This window comes from Lissotriton helveticus, chromosome 2_1 (genome assembly GCF_964261635.1).
Source record: "Lissotriton helveticus chromosome 2_1, aLisHel1.1, whole genome shotgun sequence".
NCBI lineage: Eukaryota > Metazoa > Chordata > Amphibia > Caudata > Salamandridae > Lissotriton > Lissotriton helveticus.
In genome coordinates this window covers 1,017,006,229-1,017,032,957 of record NC_136059.1, presented here as the reverse complement: position 1 = coordinate 1,017,032,957, position 26,729 = coordinate 1,017,006,229, and the positions used below count along the sequence as shown (strand labels likewise).

At 42.0% G+C, this 26,729-nt stretch overlaps 1 protein-coding gene across 2 annotated transcripts in view; it reads left to right on the top strand.

Annotated features, from left to right (window-relative positions):
- TRPM6 (transient receptor potential cation channel subfamily M member 6) overlaps positions 1 to 26,729 on the top strand; it is a 730,325-nt gene that overhangs the window by 302,220 nt on the left and 401,376 nt on the right. For both annotated transcript variants that reach the window (XR_013607100.1, XM_078675782.1), the window contains exons 12-13: positions 2,855 to 2,989; positions 6,147 to 6,200. Coding sequence is in view for 1 of the 2 variants with exons in the window: in XM_078675782.1 (XP_078531908.1) it covers positions 2,855 to 2,989; positions 6,147 to 6,200 (189 nt within the window). In the remaining variant the exon portion in view is untranslated. The remainder of the gene's footprint in view (positions 1 to 2,854; positions 2,990 to 6,146; positions 6,201 to 26,729) is intronic.

The following is a 26,729-nucleotide window of genomic DNA, read 5'->3' as shown; positions in this document are numbered from 1 at the left end:
AGACTCCTCAAGGTGAGTCACCTAAATAGAGAGACATAATTCGCCCGTTTCATGTATCTCAGAATACTCTTTCTCATTCGTTATTTACATGTTCCTGCTTGGGCAAAGGAGTTGCCTATAATGTACCAACAGATAGACCATCGGTAACGACTATTACAAGTCGGTTTTACAAATGCCACAAACATTGTCAGGTCGATAAGTAGTAGCATTACATAAAAATACATAAAAATTGTATCGCCATGGGGGTTGTTGACTCCCTCCCCCCGAAGTTACACGGAGATTCCGCTCACCTTTTACAATCACGCAGTATGCGGGGAGAGCGCAAAAACATGGCCCGTTCAAGCGGAGTGCCCAGGGGGTGCGTGCCTACCAGAATTGTAATGGACGCAAGTGGACCGGGACGGGGAGCCAACGCTACTCGCTACAACATACCACTGCCGAGTCCCTCCGGCGCTTCCGTCGTCTCACAATCCAAGCCTGGATTGGGACGCGGAAGTAACCCGGAGGGGACTCCACCCCTCGCGCAACGTGGCGGCCATCTTGAGTAAGGGGTGAAGTCAGAGTAAGGAATGACCTGACTTCATTCGTTTCGCAAGTGAGCATCCAAATGCTCAGAGTCAAGGCGCCCCAATTCAAAGATCTAATTCAGAGATCTAACGCTGTTTGTTCTTAAAGAATAGGATTTAATAAACCGTTGTATGGACGATTTATTCTGAACAAGCCAATCGAGTGTGCCAGAGCCGGTCACAGACAGAACTCACCGGCAGATAGACATTCAAGGGAGAGGGGCCATCAGGGATCACAGCACATGCTCGTGCCAGGCAGAGTGATACAATGCCACGTTCCGACTGCCGGACAGCCACCCCATTACATTGATGATTTATAGAAAGAGAATAGTGGCCGTGCTGAGTCTAAGCTGCTGCCAGGTTGGAATATTCATTTAAGACGGGCCAGCAATATGTCTACCGCCTGCTCACTTTATTCCATTCGATAGAGTCATTAAGACCCTCTTTGTCAGCCTTCTCTGAATAAATCCAGCGTGCTTCCTTTTTGGCAAGTATTGCGTCTAGATTGTGTGTGTTACCCATCACCTTCTCTAGTACTGTCCAATGCAAATCACTAGGCCCGTGGTTTCTTTCTATGAAATGTTGGACCAGACGGGTTGTGAGTTTTCTGGCTCGGATGGTGCTAAGGTGCTCCTGAATGCGCACTTTCACTTTACGTGTTGTGAGGCCTATGTAATGTAACCCACAAGTACAGGTAATTCTATAGATAACATGTGTGGTGTTACAATTACTGAATTTGGTCAAATACCACGTCTTGCCATTATGTAGTGTAACTTCTTTGGTTGCAGTGGTCAGTGAGCATACAGAGCAGCCACCACAGGGGTAGTGACCCGCCGGTATAGAATTGGTCTGAGGGTTAATAGTCGTGGTCCTTGTGTGTACCAACTTGTCGCGCAGGTTCGCTGCCCTTTTAAATGCGAAGCGCGGGACTGGCATCTTATCATTAGGAGTGTCCAATAGATTCCAGTTTTTCCGGATGATTTGTCTGATCTTTGTGGAAAGTGGGTCAAAAGTAGTCACCACTGGTAAACAGGGTTGATTGATTCTTACATTGCGTTCAAGAAGGGCATCACGAGGGGTATTGAGGGCTCTTTTTCTTGCGTGTTTGATGACTCTATTGGGGTATTGTCTTTGTTTTAGTCTTTCGACCAGACCAGAGGACTGATCTACATACGCCTCGGTGGAGGAGCAGTTTCTGCGGTACCGGAGAAACTGACCCACCGGCAGATTGTCCCTCAGTGCACGCGGGTGGAAAGAGTGGTAATGAAGAAGAGAGTTTCGGTCCGTATCTTTCTGGTGGACAGTCGTGGCCAACTTTTTGTTCTGCACTGATATATCTACGTCAAGATATACTGCTTTGCTGTTACTGATTGACCACGTAAAGCGGAGGCTTTCATCGGCTTGATTCAACCAGTCAAGAAATAGACGTAATCGGTCCTCTGTACCTGTCCAGATACAGAGGACGTCATCTATATATCGTTTCCATTCCTGGATGTTACTTAGGAATGGATTAGAGGGGTGGTAAATCACACTCTCCTCAAACTGGCCTACATAAATGCAGGCCAGGCTAGGAGCAAATGTAGCCCCCATAGATGTCCCAGACGTCTGTAAGTACAATTGTCCCTTGTACTCAAAAAAGTTCCTCGTGAGAGCTAGCTCTATACATTGGAGGACAAGAGACTTGAAGGGCCATATTTACAGTTAACCAGGTGGGATACTCTGTCACAAAAATACATCTGCCATATTAAAAGTTTTGTATGAGGATATCTGTTACATTTTGAAGCAGTATCTCACCCTGCAAACTCTAAATAAGGATCAAAGTCACAAATACATCTGGCGTAAGCCAAAACTACTCAGAGGAAACTGAAGCTGTGAAATTCTGGAGCAATTCACATCTAAAATAGGTGTAAAACTCATTAAAACAGAACTGAATCAAGTTCAAATCGAAGTATGTGTTGTTTCTTTACATTACACCTTGGCAAGAAAGTAGATGATGACTGCATTTTTAGTTTGCAGATTTGGCACAATTCTGCTAGTGCTTTTAAGCTGTCAATCATTCAGACTAATTTACTGCTTGTAAAGTGTTATAATTATTCAGTAAAGGACTTCTTGGAATTTGCAGCTGAACCAGTATAACAGTTGTCATTTATAGTGCTTTGAAACAGAAGCAGTGCCCTACATAAAAGCATATTTTCTTTTATTAATATTAATATTAATAACCAGACCTTCTTGATTACTTTAGAGAAAAAAAACCTTATGTATTGAATCTCATCTCATCTCTTCCTAAGGTTGGATCACTGGAGCAGGCTATGCAGGATGCATTGGTAATGGATCGTGTGGATTTTGTGAAGCTACTGATAGAGCATGGTGTCAACATGCACCGCTTTCTCACAATCTCTCGACTGGAGGAGCTCTATAATACAGTCAGTATACAGTAAAGTCATGATGAGCATCCAAAGATGACAATTGTTTTCTGGGATGTTAACTGTATCTGAAAATGATTAAGAATGGAAACATTTTACGCTTGCCACATGTTTTTTTAGATTTTAGCTTGTTTCATTCTACTTCAAAACATCAAGGTTACCATGACTACTCTAATTATTATTGATCAAATTTGTCTGTTAATGCCAGAATCTGTAGAATAAGGCCCAACAGTGCCTCCATGCTACCTCAGAAACTGTTCAGTATGCAGCTTTGTTTGGTGCCCAATTTCTTCAAGAAATCCAGAAAGAGATTAACATAGTCAATAGACAAATAATGCAATATTGACTTTACCTCCAGCATGTGCAGTGATTTGGGAAATTTGGGATTGAACTAAATTGGGTGGCAGCCACGAGAACACTCTGTCTGTGCTTGCCGCCATGTGTGACATCTCTCTGGACTACTATCTATAAGCTGCACAGATTGTGCTGTGAAGAGACATCATGACTGTCAGGGTCAGGTTTCTCAAAATCACTGGGAGATAAATCATCGGATGGAACACCACCGACTGAATTTTTTGTTCCAGATTCTGCTCCATTATCCTCTTCCTCTGATGCTGTCCAATATCCGATCCTGCCTCAGAACTCTCCTAAATTACTCAAGTTAAGGTGTGGGCTTCTGAAATGTTATGACATAGGTAGAAGGCGGACGTTTGCTTACAATTCAGTGGGTAGGGGTGTGTGTGTGTGTGTGATATGTTAAAAAATGCAAACAAAGCACTTAGCCGCTCAATGCTGCGATCCGAAGAAATTCTCCAAATAACTTCTCCAAAGATTCTAAAACGAAGAATGTATTACCTCAACTTGCCGCATACAACTACTTCATAGGACGAGGGGTGAGGCCACTCCAGTTACTGTTCATTTATTATGGCATTCACATGCAGCAGAGACAATTCTAGGTATGCCAGTTAAAACTAAGCCAAATCAGAGCAAAACAAGAACAGAAACTAGGCTAGGGCACAAGAATAAAAGTGCCCCCATTAGCAAACCAGATAGCTAACCAAGCATTTGCAAAGCCATTAGGTCTGGCATTGGGTGCCAGTCCTTGTGCTTCCTTCTCAAGACCATTCTTTATCTACCTACCTTTGTACAAACTTTGGTCTTTACATTGTTAATTCAATTCCTCTTCTGAGAAATTGCACCAATTTGCTTTTAACACTTCTAATTTCAGTGAAATGTAAGTGCATTACATTGACATTAAGTGCAGTGTTACTGGGAAAGTAATTTCTTATATAACTTAATAGGCAAAAAGATTTGTAAAATGTATTACCACACTTTAACTTAAACACATTTCCATTTGTGACACTGAACAGATGGAGTCTTAGGAGCTAACCTTCAATCTATGACCCCACATCCTTACTTCCTATACCCTCAACTGTATACCTTTAACCTTTATCTTCTTAATCCATAACCCCTATAAAAAATACCCATAACATTTAACACCCATCACTTACACTTAACCCCTAACCATCAATCTTTTAACCCCATCCCCTATACCACACACATTTAGACCTTAAACCAGTACACCAAACCCATACCACATACCCTTAAAAAGGTAATCTCATACTGTTGACCACAAACCCTATATCCCGGAACCTTAACCCCAACCTTTAACACCTTCAATGCTACAGGAGATTTTTCTCCTGTGCTGCAAATGGATATTTACCATTGTTCATGACAAGGTCAGCTCGTCATAAGCACACATCCAGTGTACTGCATGACGAGCTGACCTTGTCATGAGCATGGAACAGGTTAAACAGCGTACACTTAACCCCTATGCCCCAGATCCGATTCCTCTAACACTTAACCTCCTATCCCATAAAGCATAGATCCCAACCCTTAACCCTTAATGCTGTACACAAAGCCCTTAACCTATTCCACAAACCCTTAATCCTATACCACAAACTCTTAATCCTATACCTCATACCCTTAAATCCATACCCCCAACTCTTTACCCTTGCCCTCTGAAACTCTAACCCCTTCATCTCAAATGCCTACGCACATACCTTTCAACCTATACCCTTATGCCCTAACCCAATACATTTAACCCCTATACCCTTAACCATTTATCCAAAACCCTTAACTCCTATCCCATAACCCCTTGATTTACCTAATTCTTGAATGCCTTATCTCTCTATCCGAACCCTTAATCATATACCTCAAATCCTTAACTGTTAACACTATACCCTTAACTTCGATCACCATAACCATTATAACTAAGAAATGTTGCGTTAGATGTGCGCATTTGAGGCTTTGAAACAGTACACTTTTTGTATACGATGCAAACCGATCCTGTTACTCTATCAGCACTTCTGTGCCATACTCATCAGCTTTCATATCAACATGGGCCCGCTGCAGGTCTCTCTGTCCATGTTGAGGCACATGAGATACCCATGGCTGATGAATCTATTGTTTATGAAACATTTCTAGTTCTTCTGAATTCTGACATTTTTTGATCTTACTGGTTCTGGTGATGAGCAGAGAAGCTTGTTCTACTAGGCCATATCAGATAACCCAGCATGGGCTGCAGAACAAGAAAACCTTTTACTTGTAAATGCGTTTACTGAGAGAAATCATCTATTTTGTAGTTTTTATTGTTATTGTAGACGAGCACCTGGTTATATTTCTTAGCCAGGGTGAACTCATACATCTATGGCGACATAGAAAACAAGCATATTTGAACCTTCACAGGAAACTATCTAAACCACAGGCCCAAGTACATTTTGTTGTATATATGACTATTGGGAGAAAGTATATGTTTGGTTTGCAATCTCTTGCTGCACTCTTCACCTCTCCAAACCCCTATTGGTAATTATTGGAGAAATATTTGTCCAAAACCAACACAGAAGTTATTCTTCAGGTAACGTTCCAACCTTAAAGAAACAGGAAAACCATCCTATAAAATATTCTGAAATCCACCAAAAATATCAAGGATATAGTTTACAAAAGCAATATTATCCAATATGGCTGACAGGCTTAAATATTTTTAATATTGGTCGATAGGCACATGGGATGATATTTCTGAAATAAAACTCAGCAATTTTTTAACTAGAAGAGCTGTTAAACAACTAAACTAACCCATCTATCAATTATTTTCTAGAAACAAGGACCAACTAATCTACTCCTAAACCACCTTGTTCGTGATGTCAAGCAGGTACGTTGAATTGATAGGTTCATGAAAGTGAAAATTAGTCAATAATAGAGTATTCTTTTATATTGGTACACATGTCCTGTTTTGAAGTGTGTGATGAGATTTGATATCAGACAACTTCTTTAACTGCTATGCTCAGGTTCTGCAGCTTAGTTGCATGTATCATTAAGCATATATATGTCTAATAATCTTATTCAGTTATATTATCTTGCTCATAATAATACTTTTTAGGGCTATAACATTAGTTTGAGAATATAGTTTTTGTAAACATTTTGAATAGTATGTTCTTGTGTGTATGTGGATGCGCAAAGGTTACAGGGATAGTTTTATGGTTAGTGCAATGACCTTGCAGATCTTCCAGGTTCTGTCTTTATATCAGTTACTCAAGCTGCCATGCATTATAGTATAGTACTTATGTAATTCAAGGGTAACTAACAATACTGTGCTGTTTGAGTTCAAATTATTCTTCAAGGTCCCAATTTTGAAAAATGTCCAAGCCTATAATAAATTAACCTGCTTCTATAATTTGATAGGTTTGTACATTTTTGCTGAGTCAAAAAATCTTCAGGCAAGACAAATGAGACTTTCTAAAAGTCATCTTTCCAAACTATTTATTCCAAATCCGACTTCACTAGTGAATTGGTCTTTTCATAAATATTTCCACAATTCCACAAATTAGATTTGTAGCTAATTCTTAGGTACAGATAATAGTTATTAACTTGAATATGGTATCCTAATCTTTTCCTATGGAATAGCCAACCCTGTTACAGTAGATAGTAGTACAGAATAGCTTTGAGGGCATTTTGACTGTAAGTACATGTTTAACATTAAACTTTTACATGTCCTAATCTTAAATACCGTGCACCCTTCCCTATAGGCAATAACATCTACTTGTCTCAAATGTTTTTTTCAACAGTTCGACTGTGTAGTTCAAAACTGCACAGCCAGCCTACAATTGTAGGTCTGGAGACATGCTTACTTTGCTTCTTCGGTGGATGGCACAATGAGTGCTTCCAATCCACTGTTAGCATTTAATTTACCGGCCCTGGTTACATTTGACATCACATGCTAGGGGCCCATAGGTAAGTTAAATAAGCCAATAAGGTGTATACCAGAGATTAATTCCCATCTGGCTGCTCTCCACACACAGTGCTCCCACGCTGCGGGACCTCGTGAGGCGCTTTATAGAGCTGATGCAATGCCCAAAAGCTGCGACAGGGACCGGGCCACCTCGAGGCCCTTAGCAGTTTTCGAATTGGATTTAGACTATTGCTTTGCGTGGTGAAGTTAGGACAGTGAACTGGGCCAGTAATTACTGGTGAAGCAAGGACACTGAACAATTCCACATTAGCCAACAAATGTTCTCTTTGTGTCCTCCACAAGCCTTTTGGCCATCAGGATCAGAACCTTCTTTACGCTGGAATGAGTGTAAAGAGTATTTTTGAAATTACATTGAAACAGATTTGGATGGAAAAATGTCTTCTGAGCAGAAGAAACAAATTGCAATGCATTCCTGAGGGTCTCAGGGTTTAAAAACGTTTAACTAAATGCATAAAACTGTTCTTGAAAGCGGTGACGTTAATGATTTTAATGTTGCTCTAGAGAATTTGAATACTTATTTTGCCCCTAAAGTTTACTTTGGTATTAGAAGATACAAGTTTTTTCAGAGAAAGCAACATAAATATGAGTCTATTGATGAGTATATTAGCGAATTGAATAAATTAGCTATGGATTGCGCTTTTGGTGTGTTGCAGGTGGATTTAACTTGTGATCAACTGTTCATGCATGCGTGAAACCATGCTCTCAAAGAACGTTTAGGGGTGGATGGGAGTGCAGTGTTATATGATGTGCTTGCTATTGTTCGCAAAGGAGAAACATCCAGAAGGTGTGCAGGCGCCTTGAAGCCTGAAACAAAACAATTGGATGTGGTATCTAAAATAGGTAGTAGTACTAGGAAATGGAAGGAGGGAAGTAGTTCAAAAAGTTCAAATTCATTTGGGGAACCAGCTAGGTGTTATAGGTGTGGTAACTTGGACCATTGTGATTTTCAAAGTCATGTTCAGCAAGAGAGGTTAAATGTAGTGGCTGTGGTGTTGTGGGCCATTACGCTAAAGTTTGTAGGAAGACATCTTAGAAAATCAAGTGTGTGAGTCACCATGATGGCTGTGATGGTGATTCTGTTGAGGGCGAGGTGGAAGATGCAGAAGGTGTTTTAAAATTAACAGAAAAACTTGTTTTGAATATTAAAGGTGGTTGTTTTTTGACTGAAAACAAACCGGAACATTGGATGAAGTTTGGAGGTGTGAGTCTAAAACATTTTGCTGATTCTGGACTTCTGGTTACCATTATTAATGAGGATGTTTAGGAGAATGATTTTGTGGGGAAGGTTAGAACAAAACTATATGCCACTGATCTACAACCTGAAGGGTAGAGTGGTGAGACGGTTGATATGATTGGATTTCATTGGTTTAAATTTGAACATGCGTATGGTAAATTGTATGTGGCTAAAAAAAGTCCCATCTGTTTTGGGTTGGCATGATCAGAAAAAATTATATATCATTTTGGATCCAACTAGCAGAGAGAAGGCATTAGTGGTAGATGAAGGTGTTAGAGTGGGTGATTTGATGTTTAGGAGGTGTTTTAATAAAATAATTTACTATTTATGTGGATTTGGACATAAGATTAGATTAAAAGAGTACACTGTGTGTAAAATACAAAAAGCCAGGATCTTTCTTTTTGAGGATGAATTAGAGAAGTTAGCAACCTCAGATATAATTGAGCCTATTGGAGGAACAGGTGTGGTGCAGTGGCCAGGGTGCCTGACTCCGGACCACGTGGTTCATGGTTCGATTCGCGGTGCTGGCGGCAGGTTAGCCCAGCATCATGTGACTCTGGGCAATAGCTCGCTTAATCTTCCCGACGGCCCCCAGCGCTGGGACACCTCTATGGAGGTAGCTGTGCGCTTAACACATGCTGGTATTTCATTTTCATTTCTTCTGCATGGATTTCACCTTTAGTTGTGGCGCGCCGGGGTAATGGCAATTGAAGAATATGTGTAGAATTGTGCCATTTAAATAGTAACATTGTAGTGGACCAATTTCCATTACCTAGAATAAACTGACTTTTGCCTATGTTGAAAGATGCTAAATGGTTCTCCATTATTGATTTGTCTGAGGTGTACCTCCAAATTTCCTTGTCAGATGACAGCTGCCTTTATTACTCCTAGTGGGTGTTTTCAATTTAAACTTATATGCCTTATGGTTTGACATCTGCTTCAGTGTTTTTTCTGTGATTGATGAATCAGCTTTTTGAAAAAATTAAAGGTGTGTGAAATCTTTCTAGTATGATATCCCGTTTTTCGGAAAGGACACATTTAAACATGATTACATTTTGATGGGGGTTTCAGGCATTTTGGAATCAAAAGTTTTGATTACGGAATTTTCCAAATTTTCCTTAGCCGAAGCTAGTGTTATGTATTTGGGCCTTGTGACTGATTGGAATGGAATTAGAACCAAACCATCCTTGGTTTATCCGATACAGAGTGCACCAGATCCTAGTTCTACAGATGAAGTTCAATCATATATTTGGGCTTGGAGAATTTAGTTCCAAATACATTCCAAATTTTGAATTGTTGAAAAATAAGTTTAAATTTGAATGGACAAAACAATGTGATTTCGATTTTTGTAGTTTGTAGGAATATAAAACAAATGTGGGATTTTTAGGAGTTTGGATCCAAAAGCACCTTTTGTGATTACAACAGATCAAGTTGTAAAGGGTTTGCAGAATTTTGCTCCAAATAAATTCCAAATGTTGCAGCTAAAATGTATAGCGTCAGGCAAGTGTTGAAAAATAAGCATACATTTGGACTGACTAAATAATGTGATTTGGATTTTGGTAGTGTGAAGGAATGTATAACAAATATGGGTTTTGATCCTAATGCACCTTGTGTGATTACAACTGATGCAAGTTGTAGTGGTCTGTTAGACCTGACCCTCTCTGAAGGGTCACCCACAAACCTTTTGCCTTTTTCCCTCCACCTTTTTGCTGAAGTTGTTTTTTGTTGACCTTTGGACTCTGTGCACTTTACAACTGCTAACCAGTGCTAAAGTGCTTGTGCTCACTCCCCTACACATGGTTTTATTGGCATATTTAATTTACTTATAAGTCCCTTGCAGAGTAGTATATCATATACCTAGAGCCTGTAAATGAAATGCCATCAGTGAACCTGCTGCCCTTATTGTGCCGCTCACTTAAATAGCACCTTGAAACATGTCCCAGACCTGCCATTGCAGCCTGATAACATTGTCACTCAGCCATGTCCATTTGGCATTTAAACTGCATTGCAAAGCCTTAAACTCCCCTTTGATTGCATATAAGTCACTTCTAAGGTAAGCCCTAGTGAGCCCAAAGCTCAGTGTGCTGTGTAATTAAAAGGTTGGACATGTACTTTTAAATTACACATGCTCTCGTAGTGAAAACATCCAAATTCGTTTTTCCCTATATGAGTCCTTTCCCTCCCATAGGATAACATTGGGGATTCCTTATTACATTTACTAAGCTGTGCTTCCTAATTGAGAGGAAGAAGTAATATCATGTTTGGTACCCTCTTTATTGGTAAAATCTAATAATTCATTACATTTTTGAAAATGCCCCTTTTAGAAGTTTGGCATTTGCCTTCCCTTAGCCATTTGTGCCTGCAGCCTGGCAGCCTGTCTTTGGTCACATGACTGACGGTTAGACTTTCTGAATTCCTCCCTGACAGTCACAGAATAATAGAATTAGGTGTGCCTCAATGGCCCCTCAATTGGCTGGATAGGGGGTGGAGCTGGGAAAAGCCCAACTTGCACCTGAATAGTTTGTGTCCTGTCTCTACACAAAAGGCTTAATGACCCTGTGTTGTCACTGCAGCCAACTTGGAGCAAGGGCAAGGGAGTAAGGAAATATCATGCACTTCAAAGAACCTTTCCAGAAACTTCTACTACCTTCCAGAAGAAGGGCACCAGGGTACAAAATGAACATTTGTATACCCACTCTTTCAGTACTTGACCTGCAGAAGGACTTTCAGAGGACTGCCTGCTGCTGTGGCTTGCTGTGCACTCTGCCAGACTCAAGCTGTACCTGTAAGGACTGCTTTGCTGCTTTGAGACTGCCTTGAACCCTCAGAGTCCAGCCAGGCCTTTGAACCCTGCAGCTACACCTGCACCCAGGACTACCAGAAGTGACACCAATGGCTAGTTTGCTGGCCTCTTGTTCAGAGCCACAGGGACATAACAGGCTCCACCATCTTGAACCTACATCTGGACCCAGCCTAAGTGAGTCCTGAACGCACAAGAGGTCTCCAACTGTGCCCGGACTCTTAGTTGTGGTGCTAACGGTACCCAGATGGCCAATTAAAAAAATTTGGCCAAAGAGTGCTCTGAGCACCAGGAGAAGACCAACCAGCGGGTCCTGTTTGCCCGAGCAATTGACTTTGTGGCATTTCCTGCTACGTTCTTCTCTGCAGCAGCAAATCTTTGTCAGAGGGCCTTTGTCAAAGGGATATGCAACCTCACGGAGCTGTCTATGGCTACAGCTTTATGCCTTGTCCCATGGAGATTTTCGACTTCCATTTTTTTGACTAAGTCTGAAGGTAAAAATCTTCACTGCTGCTTTGCTCCATTTCCATCTGACAAAGATGTACCCTCCTCGAACAATCCTGCAGCCTTGCCCCACTAATCTCCTACCTTCACTTTCATTTTTCTTTCATACTTTTTCTAACTCCAAAGATAAGCACTTGCCAGGCCCAATTCACTTCTTGTATTCGAATTGCTCTACAGCGTGGTGAACCTTAACTTTCGACTTTGATCTTGTCTCGCGCGACCAGATGTCCATGTTGTTGCTTTGATCTTTTAGGTGCTAGATTTAACAAAAATTTTTTACATTCATAACTCTGGTTCTGCTGATTGGATTGTTATCACTTTGGGAAATAGGATCAGACATATGTGAATAGAGTGAGAATATTTGGAGAGGTGAGAGAGTTATTCTCCCAGAAAGCTTACATAAATTAGTAATGGAGTTATGTCATGAGGGTCATTTTGGAAGTGTTAGAATGTAACCTTATAAATAAGGATACACTTTCAACTTTCCTGAATAAGTTGGAGCTCTCTAATCAGCCTGATGCCAACTCGGCGGCCTTGGAGCTTTCTCATACACTCACATTAGCGATTACGCCCTTGCCCCAGCTAAGAGGCATTACTCAGCTAGAAAAAGCCCGTCTGCTTCCTGGTTCTCAGACAGACTCAGAACGCTGAGATAAGGGTGTCGAAAACAGGAGAGGCAGTGGCGTACCCACTTAGAGCCCCTGGAGAAAGAGCGACATAAGCACTGTCTAAAAGAATATAAATCTACTATCTTGGAAGAAAAAAGATCATACTTTTCTGGGGTTACAGCCTCGTTAAACTCCTCTAGGGATCTCTTTAAGAACATTGATTCTTTAACCTCCCCACAGGTAGCAGACCCATAGAAGGATCCCAGGAACTTTATGATAAAATCTCCGTCTTTTTCCATACCAAAATTTCGGAGATTTATGCTTCACTAGAAACAGCAAACTCTTCTATCAGGTTGGGCATTCCAATCCCTACCTCTTTAGGAGAGAGTCTGCCTAGGGGGCTGACCCCGAGACTTCTCAGCTTTCCCCTGCTGTCACTAGAGAGGGTTGACAGGCTTCTTGACAGCGTCAACTCAGGGTCTCCCTTGGACCCCTGTCCTCTTAAGGTGTTTAAAGCCTGCCGGGAAGCTGTCATTCCTCCTCTTATGGAGGTCATGAACTGCGCCATCTCCGAGGGAGTTTATCCCTCTGTGTGGAAGACAGTGGTTGTGAAGCCTCTTTTAAAGAAACCCTCTCTGGATCCGGGCGATTTGAAAAATGTTCGACCCATTTCCTTACTGCCTGCCCCTGCTAATATGTTGGAGGCTTATTTAAATCTCCTTCTCAGTACTTATTTAAAGGACCACCACCTTCTGGACAGATCCCAACACGGCTTCAGGAGACATCATAGCACGGAGGCTGCCCTTACGGCAGTCCTTAATAACATTCGCACCCAGGTTGACACCGGCCACACCACTCTCTTGATTCTGCTGGATATCACCACAGCCTTCAACACCCTGTCTCCCCATATACTGGTGTCTCGATTAGGAGAGATAGGTGTTGAGGGCCCCGCTTTGAGTCTCCTTGCCTCCTTTCTCTGCGAAAGAGAACAGAGGGTGAAGATGGGCCAGTTCCTTTCTGCTCCTAAACCCTTGCACTGCCGGGTCCCACAGGGCTCCTCCTTAAGCCCCACGCTTTTTAACATTTATATGGCCCCCCTAGCAAGTGTGGTGAGATCATTTGGGTTGGAGGTGTTATCATACGTGGACAACACCCAAATAATGGTCTCTATTACACATACGGTAAAGGACTGTGCCCTTAATTTCAGGAACTGTATGGAGGCTGTTTCCCAATGGATGGTGGAGAATTTCCTGAAGTTGAATGGAGAGAAGACCGAGGTCCTGATTTTTGGGAAAGATCAGGAAATCTGGTCCAGTGAGTGGTGGCCGTCCATGCTCGGGAGTGCCCTTGCCCGGCCTCCCATGGGAAGAACTTGGGTGTGATAGTGGATATTGCCCTCTCTTTAGATCTTCAGGTAAACAGGACTGTTTCCACCTGTTTCAGTATTATTAGGATCCTCAGGAAGATCTCCCACTATCTTTCCCCTGATGCACGTAAGCAGGCCACTATGGCATTAGTGTCCTCCAGACTGGACTATTGCATTGCCCTTTATATGGGCATTACAAGAGCCTTATCCACCGGCTCCAAATGGCACAGAACGCGGCAGCAAGGCTGGTGCTGAATCTTCCTAGACACAATTCAGCAAAGGCCGCGCTCAGGAGCCTGCACTGGCTTCCAATGGACCGCAGGATCACTTTCAAGATCCTGTGTTTGACCCATAAAGCCTTTTATGACGCCGGCCCTGAAGATATCAAGTCGCTTGTCCAGCATTATGCCCCCAGTAGACCCCTTCGATCTTTACATAAAAACCTTCTTGTTGTCCCTAGGTTTCAGAAGTTCTAATGGGGTGGCAGAGCCTTCTCCACGGCCGCGCCCAAATTGTGGAACTCACTTCCTTTAGAGATCTCCGGTCAGGCCTCTCTTCTGTTACTTCGCAAGGCCTTAAAAACCTGGCTTTTTCCTGACACCTTTGCTTAAGCTGGCTCTATTTTTCCTGTGTCCGGTTGCTTCGCACTAGCGCCTTGATGCCCTTGGGCTAAGTCCGCGCTTTACAAGACTACATTCAATTCAATTCAATTAGAATTAAACAGACTGTGAATGCCTCTTTTTGGGGGCTGGGTATGGATATTGAAATTGAACAATATGTACATGACTGTTCTATTTGTACTAACACAGACCAGCATCACCATATGAGTCCGTAGCCATTGATATAATGGGTCCAAGTGGGGCAAGTCCCAAATTTGTCATTGTGTTACAAGGTATGTTTTCTAGATGGCCTGTAATCAAGGTTGTAGAAAGGGTGGGTATGGATGTTAATTTGGTTTTTCAGATCAGGTATTTTTATTGGAAGGTATCCCTACCAATTTGAGGTAAAGTGTGCAATTTATGCCGGCGCACCCTCATATAATGGCAGCTTATTTTTAAGGGGTGCAGCATAATATTCACTGAATGTGTACCAGTTTCAAAGCAGACTTTGTGTTTGGTACTTTTAATAAAGTTGGCCCCCATTTGAAAGAAAAGAATAAATAACTTAACACAAGCCTTGCGATGTAACAAGACATCAGGGTCACGTGACACGGAGGCCCATACAGACTTCGTACCAGAATCAGTACAGACACTGCATTTATTAATTTAAATAAAGTTGCTACCCATTGACGGGAAAAGGGAAAAATAACATCACGCTAGTCTTGCAATGTAGCAGGATGTCAAGGTCACGTGATACGGAGTCCATTACATGACTGGACCCCTTCCCGATATGAGAGGAGAAGCAGTGGCACAGTGCCCAAAGCATAAATCCAGCAAAAACATATAAAAACAGATGAGGCAATCCATCAAAAATGGAAGGGAGACTCACGCCAGTGATGCCAGGTCTAACATCCTGCAATTGTGAAACAACAATTTTCTTCAAAGAGTTTTGCTAAGGCTGGCAAATTGGGGAAGGGTCTACAGTTGCTGGGTTTAGCCATATTTTTTAGTAGGAGATTTATATAGCCCCTTTATAGGTCTCACCTATTGAAACAGACCTACGATACAGTTCTCTGGTCCCTGTACATTGGCTTTCCTTCCTATCCTTGTCTTTATCCTACTTAAGGAGCATTTCATTCTCAATGTGTTTGGATTGAGAGAGTTGTATTCTTCCAATGCTGTGATCAGGGCCTTGCATTACAGACTATATTCCTGCAATCTCTCTCTTAGCTCTTCCTGCTCTTTCCTTCCTGTTTTCCTACTCTTTTTATTTAAAAGTGTACCCTTCCAGAATGGCCACCAGCCCTCCTGTACTAGATCTGCGGCATGCTGCTGTGTGTCGGTGGGTGGCCATCAGTGAATGGGTTTTAAAGTCTTCATAGATGCAATCATGATTCCAAGATGGGTACCGACTGTATTAGAATATTTTTAGTGTAAGGGAAAGCAGTCTAAAATGGCTACTCTGCATGTGCATGTGTGCGCATGTTCAGCAGCCATCGTGGAATGCTTTCTCGTATGCTTTATAAAAAACAGTTCCAAGATGCCGCTTTGTGTACATGAAGGCAAAACTAACAAAAAAAGAATTATGGCGAACATTGGCCCAATGTCAATGGGTCTGAGGCCGGGTGTCACAGGTGAGACTTATTGGCTTTCTCAGTGCTTGTTTTCTCAGATTCGTGACAGACTGCTATTGTAAGGAGATATTAAAAATAGGGCAGATAGAGGCCATGCTGGGGCTTAGTCAAATGAAGAATCAGTCGACTCCAGAGAATCTATAACATACTCCTCTTCATTTGAGAGAAAGAGAGGGAAAAGGCTGGGAGACACGACTAGGCAAACTTTTAATTTGTGAATTTTATAGAGGGAAAATAATTAGATTTGATTTTCTCACAATTGTCATGTAGGTTTTAAACCTGAATAACAATGAGTGGGAGAAATTATCGTTTTAACCTATTAAAAAGCTTGTTGGGTTGGTGTTTTTTTATAGAAATGGAATTAGCCCAATCACTTTTTTGCATTCTTTATGGCCAGCGTGTAATTTTTGATTATCCTTTCATAGGTTTCCATTTCTTCTGATATCTGGTGTTTCTTCCATCCGGTGGTTATTTGGTTTTATTTTTCCCGGCTGTGAATTGAACAATGGGTATGATGTGTTTGTACTCTTGAATGAACAGGAGAAAGTTAGGATGGAGTTTTATTAGGTGGCAAACATACCATACAACTACCTCACATGAAGCATTAAAGTTAGCAAGTGTGCTCTCTGTAGGTGAGCTTTTCACTCACCCACCCTTGCCAGATGGTGCGAGACCACTTCACAGTGGGTCTACTTTTGAAGAGGTTGAACTAGGAGTAGTACTAATTAAAATCGTATTCAAAAGTGATCTGAGCAGATACAGGAAATAATTTTGAGAATAGACATATGAATTTGTGTTAAGAAAATGGCATTGAGTAAAATTCTCTTGTTTGCTCCCAAAATTAACTACTTAACATGAAAGTGAACACGTATCACAAGTCTGAAAACCACACTTTCTATCACACTCCCACAAGCACTCTTCTCCTAGGTCCCCCCTCTATACCTTTCCCCCTCTTATACCTTACTTGACATACCCACTCTGGAAGACCCCACACACACACCAACCTCAATGCTTCAGAGCATTAATCAACACTCATTAACCCTAACATATACCACAGACTTGACTACTATTTGATTACAGATCCCACTACACATTTGTTGCCAAAATCTCAACAAATGGATGTTATAAAAATAGACAAAGATCAAGATATGAACAAACAACCTCAGGAAATTCACCCACTCTAAACTTAGTCACACATTCCAAACACAATACAGCCAAGCTTCCCACTTGAACTATAGATCTACTGTTCCTAATGCAATTTTCCATTTCTGCCCTCATCCAGAAATGTGACTTGAATGCTGTTGACTATAACCTTTTTCTGCCAGCCGTCATGACCAATGTTTGTCCTACCACTATCATACAGCATCATCACACTTGACAGGGCATAAAAACTGTCATGAGGTATTTCTTCTCCACAAGGGCTAAATTAAAAGTGTACTGATTAACTTAATACATTTCTCATTCCAGTGACTCACTGGGAAGATTACAAACATGACCCCTAAACCGCTGAGGCTGAACATCTTTTGCTATCCACTGGGCAGCAAAAAGAGTCATAATAATCTCTACCTTAATTATAGCATAAATTAATTTATTTCATTTCTGGGAAATTTCAACAGCCAGTGGGAAAAAGACAAAGATACGCATCACTCCACAATCCTTCCTGTCAGACAACAACCTCATCATCTACCCACGATAAGAGTTCTACCCATGGCCTGGTTTTCATATACACTGCATATGCTTTTTTAATGCTCTCAAATTGGATTGGTCAGACCCATTTCGCATTACTCTTATAATCATGACCCTAACACCCACCCATGCCAAAATGGAAACAGAATTGGTATCGAGACCTCGCACACATCGACCACAAGCACTTTCAAATCCAATAGGTCTGCCTTGAATGTGCTTACACACACAAACATAAGAATGCTCAAACGTGTGCATGCTGGGCCCAAATCAGAAAGATAACCTTATACTTTTATGTAAAACTACTCTTTTTTGCAGTTCACATACGATTTGTTTAATAGTAAGTTTACGACTGCGGACACTCCGGTGGAGAACTCTGCACATAAGATAGGACAGGTATATCTTTTTATGTGCGGAGCTCCCCGCCCAGCCTGCGGAGTTCCGTAGTAAGTCGTGTGAATAGCGAGAAAAAAGTGACAATGTAAAATGTGCCCTTTTGTGAATGTTTAACTTTGTGAATCGAGCCGCTGTTTGTACTGTGTCTCTGTGCAACCTTTCTCTTTTTTTGCCTTTCGTTGCTATTCCCTGTTTTCTATACCTCAAACTTGATGTTTCAGTTCTCCAAAGATGTACACCGGGTGTCAATGCTCGCTAACAAATGGCCCTTTATCGCCCTACTGCTGTACAAACTGAGGCATTTGATATGAATATGTTTCTGCACCACCATTAACATTTTAGACAAGTTTTACCAGTGTTTGTGAAATTCATTATGTTCTAAAGGATAAATGCATTTGACTAGTATGAAAAATTACCTAAACTGTATACTTCAGAAGACTTTTTTGCTACACCTGGAAGGAATGTTTTGCTGCCCGAAGCCTTCCTTGAATCCTAAGAGGCCTGTCCCACTACTGGAGCCCTGTTCCACTTCTTGACCCCGAAACTGCCAGAGTGACTCCAAGGGCGAATTGGCTGGCCTCCTGGTGAGAGACTCATGGACAGAAAAAGGCTCCGACCATCTTGAACCCTTGAGCGAGTCCTAATCTCCCAAGAGGTGTTCCTCCAGTCCTGGACCCCTGGTGATGGTGTTAAAGGTACAAAAATCCAAACTATGAACTTAAAATATTTTTGGCTAAAAACTTCTTTGAGGACCGAAAGGATACTAGGGACTAAGCTGCTTGTCAATCTGCTCAAGGTGCATTGCTGGTCAGCCTGACTTCACTGCAGCTTCTGCTACAGTCTTCTCTGCAGCGCAAATTCAAGTTCACTGGTCCTTCGCCAAATGGGTATCCAGCCTTTTAGAAATCTTGTCCATTACAGTCTCCAGCTTTGTCCAATTAGAGATTTTTGACTTCCAAAAAAGAGACTAAGTCAGAATATATAAATCTTCACAAAACTTCGTCCAGTGGCTGCACCGGGTGAGGCCTCCTTCTTGGACAACTCCTGCTGCCTGATTTGCTGAACATCTACCTTCTCAGAGCATTTTTCTTCAAATTACTTTTAAGTCCAAAGGTAAGGGCCAAACAGACCCAATCCTCTCTTTGTATCTGAATTGCACTTCATTGCAGTTGGCAATATTTTTCAACTTTCACCCGGTCTCGCGCGACTAGATGTCCGTGGCTGGCGTTTTGATCTTTTAGGTGCTAGATTTTACCTTAAGCATTAAAAAATTACAACTCCAGTTCTTCTAATTAGATTTTTGTTGTTTTGAAGTCAAATAATTAATTAAAATGTACTCAGTTTTTTAAATTGGTGTTGAATTATGCTTGTGTTGGGTTTTCACTTTATTACTGTTTGTGTGCTGCATAAATACTTTACACCTTGTCTCTAAGTAAAGCTTGACCGATTTTGTGCCAAGCTATCAGAGAGTTAAGCACAGGTTAATTTAGTGACTCTTGTAGTTCACCATGACAAGAATTGTGACTGTTGCTTGAGCAAAGTTAACACCCCACTCGATCAATGACCCAATTTCTCAGATATATGGTGTATTCCTTTGAATTCTAGTTAGCTACTTTCTTTCTTTAAAACTGCTCATGCCCATGCCATTAAAACAAAAGGTAATTTCTACTGCTTCCCTGATGCATTCCTATACAATTTGCGTCTGTAAAGATACAACTTGATTATACATACATATATTCTGTGATCACTGATTTCTGAAGCAAGTTTGAGCTCAGCGGCAGGAATGGGTTGAGGATTTAAAAAAATCTAGCCAAACGAGTACTTTACCTCCTACGGGGTACTCACATACTTTTTAGTCTGTTGCCTGATGTCACCTTATGGAAGAACAAGCCAGCCATGAGCAGAGGACCAACATTACCAAGTGTTTTGTTGGAGCGCATTGCTATTACTTTTGTTAACTCAATTTCTGACAATATTCCCAGCAATGTCTGCTTTATTATTTTCTTTAGGGTTAAACACATAAGACTGAAGGTAAAAGCTTTCAGGAACCCATTCAGGAACCCCCTCTTGCTAGGAAGGCTACCATATCACAACAATTTTGCTGGGGCAAAAATCCACAAAGACTGAAAGAGGCTGCCTATAGATGTAACAATGTTAATATATTTTATGAATAAATAACTAATGTGTACTAATAGCCTATGTATTAATACTGGACTGCTCTTATTGTCTATCCAAACCAGTAATGGTATCAACAGAAAACAGAAACATGTCTATTGATAAAACACAAAGAGTTGAGTTTAGCAACACTCGCTATTTTTTACTAATGTGGTAAGGAGACCTTATAAAAAGCCTGTTTACCTTCATACACTTTTAGGCCTGGGCTTTGACTGCTCAGCTGTCTTTACAGACCTGTTGCCAGGAAAATACATAGACTACTGTTTGGATCCACACCTATCAATTTGTGGCTTTCTTTGACCTCCCTCTTTCATCCATTGGCTTGAGACTTTGTCAATCACTTCTTGGCTCAGCCCTGTGGTGTGTTCTACTCTCACCTAATGGTATTCGCTATTAGATGTATCCTCCATCTCTACTCGTGTTTGCATTGAACTGAAAAAGAACCTAATTAACAACAATGTTTTTTTTCTGGCTGCTGGCTCCCTTACCTGTGTCTTGCTCTATTGTGAAATGCTGCACATATTATCAATAATACCAGCCTGTGCATGTTTGCTTTGAGTGTCGGCACCAGATTCCTTTCCCCTTCCAACCAGTGGACCATAGTCAGTCACAGGAACAGTGATTACGTATACAGGACTAATCATTGATGTATGTTTCATAATATAAATCACTGAGAGTGCTTTCCCAGTGTTAGATAAAAGAACCTAATAATGAAGCATGCCACATTATGTGGGCAAACGTTCTATTGCCTATGGGTAGAGAGATCTGAAATTTGCACTGCCAATGAAAACTATGTCAAGCTCCAAACAAACAGAAATAAAGGGCCAGATGTACAAAGCTTTTTTTCGTTCGCAGATGGCCCAATTCACAGAATTGTTTACCAGGAGCATTCTGCAAGGTAATATCTTGATTTTTATTAGAGCTTAGCTATGATTTAGGATAGAACATTTCTAAAGACTATTTTAAATTGAGGAACACTATGTTGTGGTTCACATCTCTGAACCTGCTCAGAATCATCATGTGTGTTGGGGCTAGGAGGGCCGTCAGGCCAATCCATTTCACTCATAAAGAAGATAAATCACAACTTCTGGGAACACCCGACACTGCCTTGTACTAACTCTTATAGTGGCATCTTGAGACAGGACCATGTACTCTAGTGTGTTCAACCAAAGGCACTGGCAAATTGCAAAGGGGCTCATCTTCAACATGTGCAGAATTGAGCACATTGCCTCTACACTATGTGCTTTGCAATCGTGACAAGTAAAAACTGTGGTCAGAGCTCTCTAAGTACAATCGATGGGATCCACTGCTTTTTTGCAGATGAACCACATCCAGCACACAAACGATGATGCATTCAATTTGTCTAACTAATGGTATTCGCTTGAATAGCATTCCTAACTATTGTTGTTTTGACCACCATACCACCTCAGTTTGTACCCAGCTATATGCTAATCACTCTTGACCTTACCCCAATCAGAACAGTCCAGCTTGTCCCAGCTGCTAGCTCCCTTCCCTATGTCTATTGTGAAATGCTGCACATATTATTAATAAACCTCCTCTTCCGTTTGTCTTACTTTGATTCACAGAAGGACAGCAGCTGGCAAACACAGTCCAGCCTTAGATAGACCCTGTGCCTCCTGGCTGACAAGGAGCCCCGCCTGCAGTGTCACCCTGAAGCTGCCCCCAGGGAGCCACCACTGAGCAGTGCGACAGCCACCCCCACACCCCTAGCCTCTCTGCTCTGGAAACGTTCATTTAGACTGGCTCAGAGAAGTAGAGGTGACATCTTATGGGACTTTTACAGGATACAAGCAGTGTTGCAGTGACAGGAGGAGCACAGACTGTGAGGTGGTGTATGTGCAAAGAGCACACACATTATTGTGTGCTGGAAGAGGAGGAGTTACCGACTGTTGCTGTTGCGGCCGCTGCTGCTCTTTCTTCCTTCTGCTGCCTTCAGCCGCTTTTCAACGCGGCCGTTATCGCCGCTACTGCTGCTGCTGACATCATCACTACCGCTGCCTTGCAGAGCGGGATGGCAGTGCGGCTGGGCAGCTGAGCGGCATGGTGGACGGCTCGTGGGAGCTCATTGGTCCCCGCTGCTTCATCTGGAGGATTGTGGATGGCGGGCACTGCGAATGACTGATTATTGCTCCTCTCTCGCCCCGCTAACCACTCATCTCAGGAGCGGAGCAAGGGTGCAGGAGAGTGGCCATGCTGAGGGAGGTGGAGAGTGCTGAGAGAGCCAGCCACCCAGGACTTGGACATGGAAATGGGATACAGCAAGCAAGTGAGTGAGAGGAGCGGGGTTGCAGGGGTGTGGGAAGCCAGCAGGGTGAACAGCCTGGTGTGATGTCTGGTTAGGCACCTGGGGGAACTTCTGCAGCAGTACTGTTTTTTTTTGTTTTTTTTTTTGCTTCAAGTGTTAGCCCTAGGAGCTTTATGAGCCCTAGGAGCTGGGTTGCCATCTGGTCACCATTCTGGACACTCTGCAATTCCACTCTCGGCCTGGACATTGAGATAGTGTGTCAACCAAACAACTGAACAACCAAACATCCAAACAACCAAATAATAAAATAAAAAGGAAAAAGAAGACTAAAAAATAGAACGGCGAATCATGAGGTCAGGAAGAGACAGAGCGCCCTTCTCTTTAATAAAAAGGAAAAGAAAAACACAAGGAATGACGGCGGTTTTTCCAATCTTTACAAGAAAAAACAATGCACTAAGCAAGACTGACTTCTTAAAAGATCCAGTAGGAACAATGCTCACTAATCAAGAGGGAGAAAGCCAACTACCAGCACCAATCACACCAGTAAAGAAAAGAACAACAAGGGACACACAAGTCAAGGACACATTTGAGACAAATGTCTCAAATGACTCAAGAACATCCTTAGGTTTAACCGAGGGTCTGTCAAAACTATAATAACGGGACAACAAAATAACTCATGGGGTCCATACCAGATTTGAAACTTATCACATCTAGAGAACAATCCCCGCTAGCAACTGAATACCCTCTAGAGGAGTTCGACAGTCCACTTTTGCAAAAAACTCAAGAACAATCTATAAGTATTGAGTCTTAACAACCAATTGAGGTACTGGTAAACATCAGTAAACAAACATCAAAGCAAGCACCCCATGTGGAAGCAGCTCAAAACAGTGGAAAGCGATCATAATCCGCTTTCCCTATCTATCACAAACCTCTGGCCCAACGGTGCACTGTTAACACCTTCTATTCACAAGATCACTGTCTCCTCCTGTGGAAGACGCATAAAGTGGGATAAAGTTGCTAATAATGCTGACAAACTTTCCAGCATAGATGAGATTCTTATGGCCTCACAAGTAGAGCTTGATAACATTAACTTAGCCTCACAAGCTGAAAAGGCAACACCTATCTTTGAAGCAGCTGTCAAGGATATAGGCGAAGTTTTCTGGGCTAAAGGCTCTGCAGGGAGGAATATGTCCCAATATAAAATCAAGGGGATGCACGACTGGTATACCACAGCATGTAGGAAAGCTAAGTCTCGTCTAATTGAGGCTGTTAAAAGCAAATCTCAAACCCTGATAGACAGCCAGGAAGGAGCACAAGAGAACTCTGGTACAGGCGAAAAAGGAGTGGGATGATGCCTATTGGTCTACCCTTAAAGAAGCTAGCTCCAAGAAAGATTCAAAATGCTTTTGGGACACCATTAGAGCTAGAAACAGGCCATATAGTGACTTGATCACTTGTAATATCCCTAGCCAGGAGTGGGTCAACCATTTTTCAAAGCTTTATACTCGACAAGATGTTCACTCTACTCCCATCGCTTCCAGTGTTTATGATGGGGGGGTTATGGTTCCAGTATCTTTCCCTCCAATCTTGGATATTTATCCTAAAGATTTTGATTTCACGATTAAGGAAGTGGAATATGCAATAGGCACTATCATCCCTCAGAAAGCTGCAGGCCCGGATGGCATCCCTGGTGACCTTTTGAGATTTGACATCCCGAAGTGGGGAACATTGATTCACTCCCTGCTTGTTTCCATCTGTAGGGGTGCTCCTATCCCCTCTTCGTGGAAAGGGGCGGAGGTGGTCCCTATTTATAAAAAAGGCCCCAGGGGTGACCCATCAAATTATAGGCCCATCAGCCTGCTAGACATTAGCCAAAAAGTTGTTGGAAAGGTTCTACTGGTCAGAATACTAGACTGGGTAGCCGAAAATAAAATCCTCTCTGACTACCAGGCGGGTTTTAGGGTGGGCACTGGGACAATCGAACAAGCTTTTAGATTAATGATGGTGTACTGGAAAGTCGTGGTTATAGGCAAGGGCAGTCTTTATCTCGCGTTCATCGATTTAAAGACTGCCTTTGACCTTGTACCTAGGGAGACCCTATGGAGTGTATTGGCTGAAATGGGGTTGCCCCACTACTTGCTATCACTACTCATTAGGCTTCATGAAAATAGCTTTGCCCAGATTAGGTGGGGCCAAGGGGGGGAAAAAACAAGCAGTATCCCGGTTGAGAGAGGTGTCCGCCAGGGATGTGTGTTAGCTCCCACCCTTTTTTCTCTCTACATCAATGGGGTGGTTGAGCATCTCCGGGAACATCCTTCAGATGAACCATCCCTGGCTGGTGAACGTATACCTACCCTCCTCTTCGCGGACGATACGCTTTTAATATCAAAAACCCCAGTAGGCCTCCAAAGGCTCTTAAATAACTTTCAATCTTTCTGCTCCAAACGAGGTCTGGTAATCAACACAAGCAAGACAAAATATCTTGTGTTGAATCCTCCAAAAAAAACAGTCCGCTCTCCTACCCTGAACGCTGAACCCCTGGAGAGGGTAGAAGTCTTCGACTATCTTGGTATTCGCCTTTCACACAAAATGGAATGGTCCCCACATTTGGACAAAATGCTGTTAACCCACAAGAGGATAACAGGAGCTCTTTTAAAAGAACAACGCTCCTGCAAAATAAGACCAATAGCTGTAGTTCTTGAGATCTATTCGGCTAAAGGGGTTAGCTCTGCTCTTTATGGGGCTGAACTTTGGGGCTCATCCATTACTGACGACTTACCAAGAGCAGAGAAGAAATTTTGTAGAGCAATTATGTCACTCCCCCAGGGCACCCCCACGGTCCCGCTAATGTTGGACCTAGGATGTCGCCCAATTGATGATCTTGCAAGACTCCGTCCACTTTTGCTATGGGCACGACTGTGGCGTGTGGAGGAACTTGGAACATACGCGCAAGGTCTAGCAGAAATTATGTCATCACCAGGGTAGCATAAAATTAAATGGTTGAAAGATATCAAGACAATGCTATCAAACCTGGGCTTAAATGATGCGTGGGCTAATAGATCCTCACCTCCGAAGTCAATCCTTAAGAAACTTTATTGGGACTGGATCTTTCTACAAAGGAACACCAGTACTACTATGGGCAGACTTACGGAGGACTTCTTGAAGTTTAAGGATCAACCCAAACGGGAAGTGTACCTTGATATTATAGAAAAACCCTTCGATAGGGCTCTGTACTTTAAGTTTAGAGTAGGAACCCTTCCTTTGTACTATTTTACTTCACGTTGGAAATCCCCCGCACAGTCTACAGAACTTTGCCCAGTATGCCTTTGTAAACCAGAGACAGTGGCACATTTTTTGTTTGAGTGCAGAGAGTATGCCCTTCCTAGGAGGGTTTGGCTCATAAATCTATGCCGGCAGCTGGGTACTAGGAGCCACATGGCGGCAATTCGGATATTAACGTCTGACAGTCGTGCTACCTATGTTTGTGCCCTAGCTAAATTTTTATCATGGGCATGGTCAATTCGAATCAAAAGGCTAAAATCAATTGATTAATGTTTTTTTTTAAAAACTGCCAAATGAACTTTTTTGAAATCTGCAAAATTTTAAACTAATTCTTTTTACTGGGTTAAACTTTTTTTGTATGTTCGTTTTTGCTTTTTGTTCTTAAATTTGATGTATTTGTTTCATGTGCAGCTTTTATGATAACATTTTATCGAAATAAAGCTTTATTGACTTGACTTGGCAGCTCAAAACATCCAGGCACCATAAAAAAACCTCACAAATGATAAAACCATCACCATCAAAACAGTTGCTCAAAGGCACAAAGCTGTGTCAAAGCCCTGAGATAAACGTATCAATAACCAATACAGTGCCAGCAATTGACTCAGGAAACATCACAACTTACTTTGGAGGCACTGAACTACCAATCAAACAAGATGGACGTTCAAGTAGATCTGCTAAATATCATGGCAAATGCAATTACAGGGATTGATCAAAAATTGTCCAACCTTAACTCTCTAATCACGCGAGCACAAGCCTATGCAACCACACTAAATATGGAGTGTGCCTGTTGCCCACCAATTGATAAATTAGCAACAATCTTGACTACCCTCATTGAGGATCTAAAGATCAGAGTAACCAACGACAACCACAATAACATGCTTGCA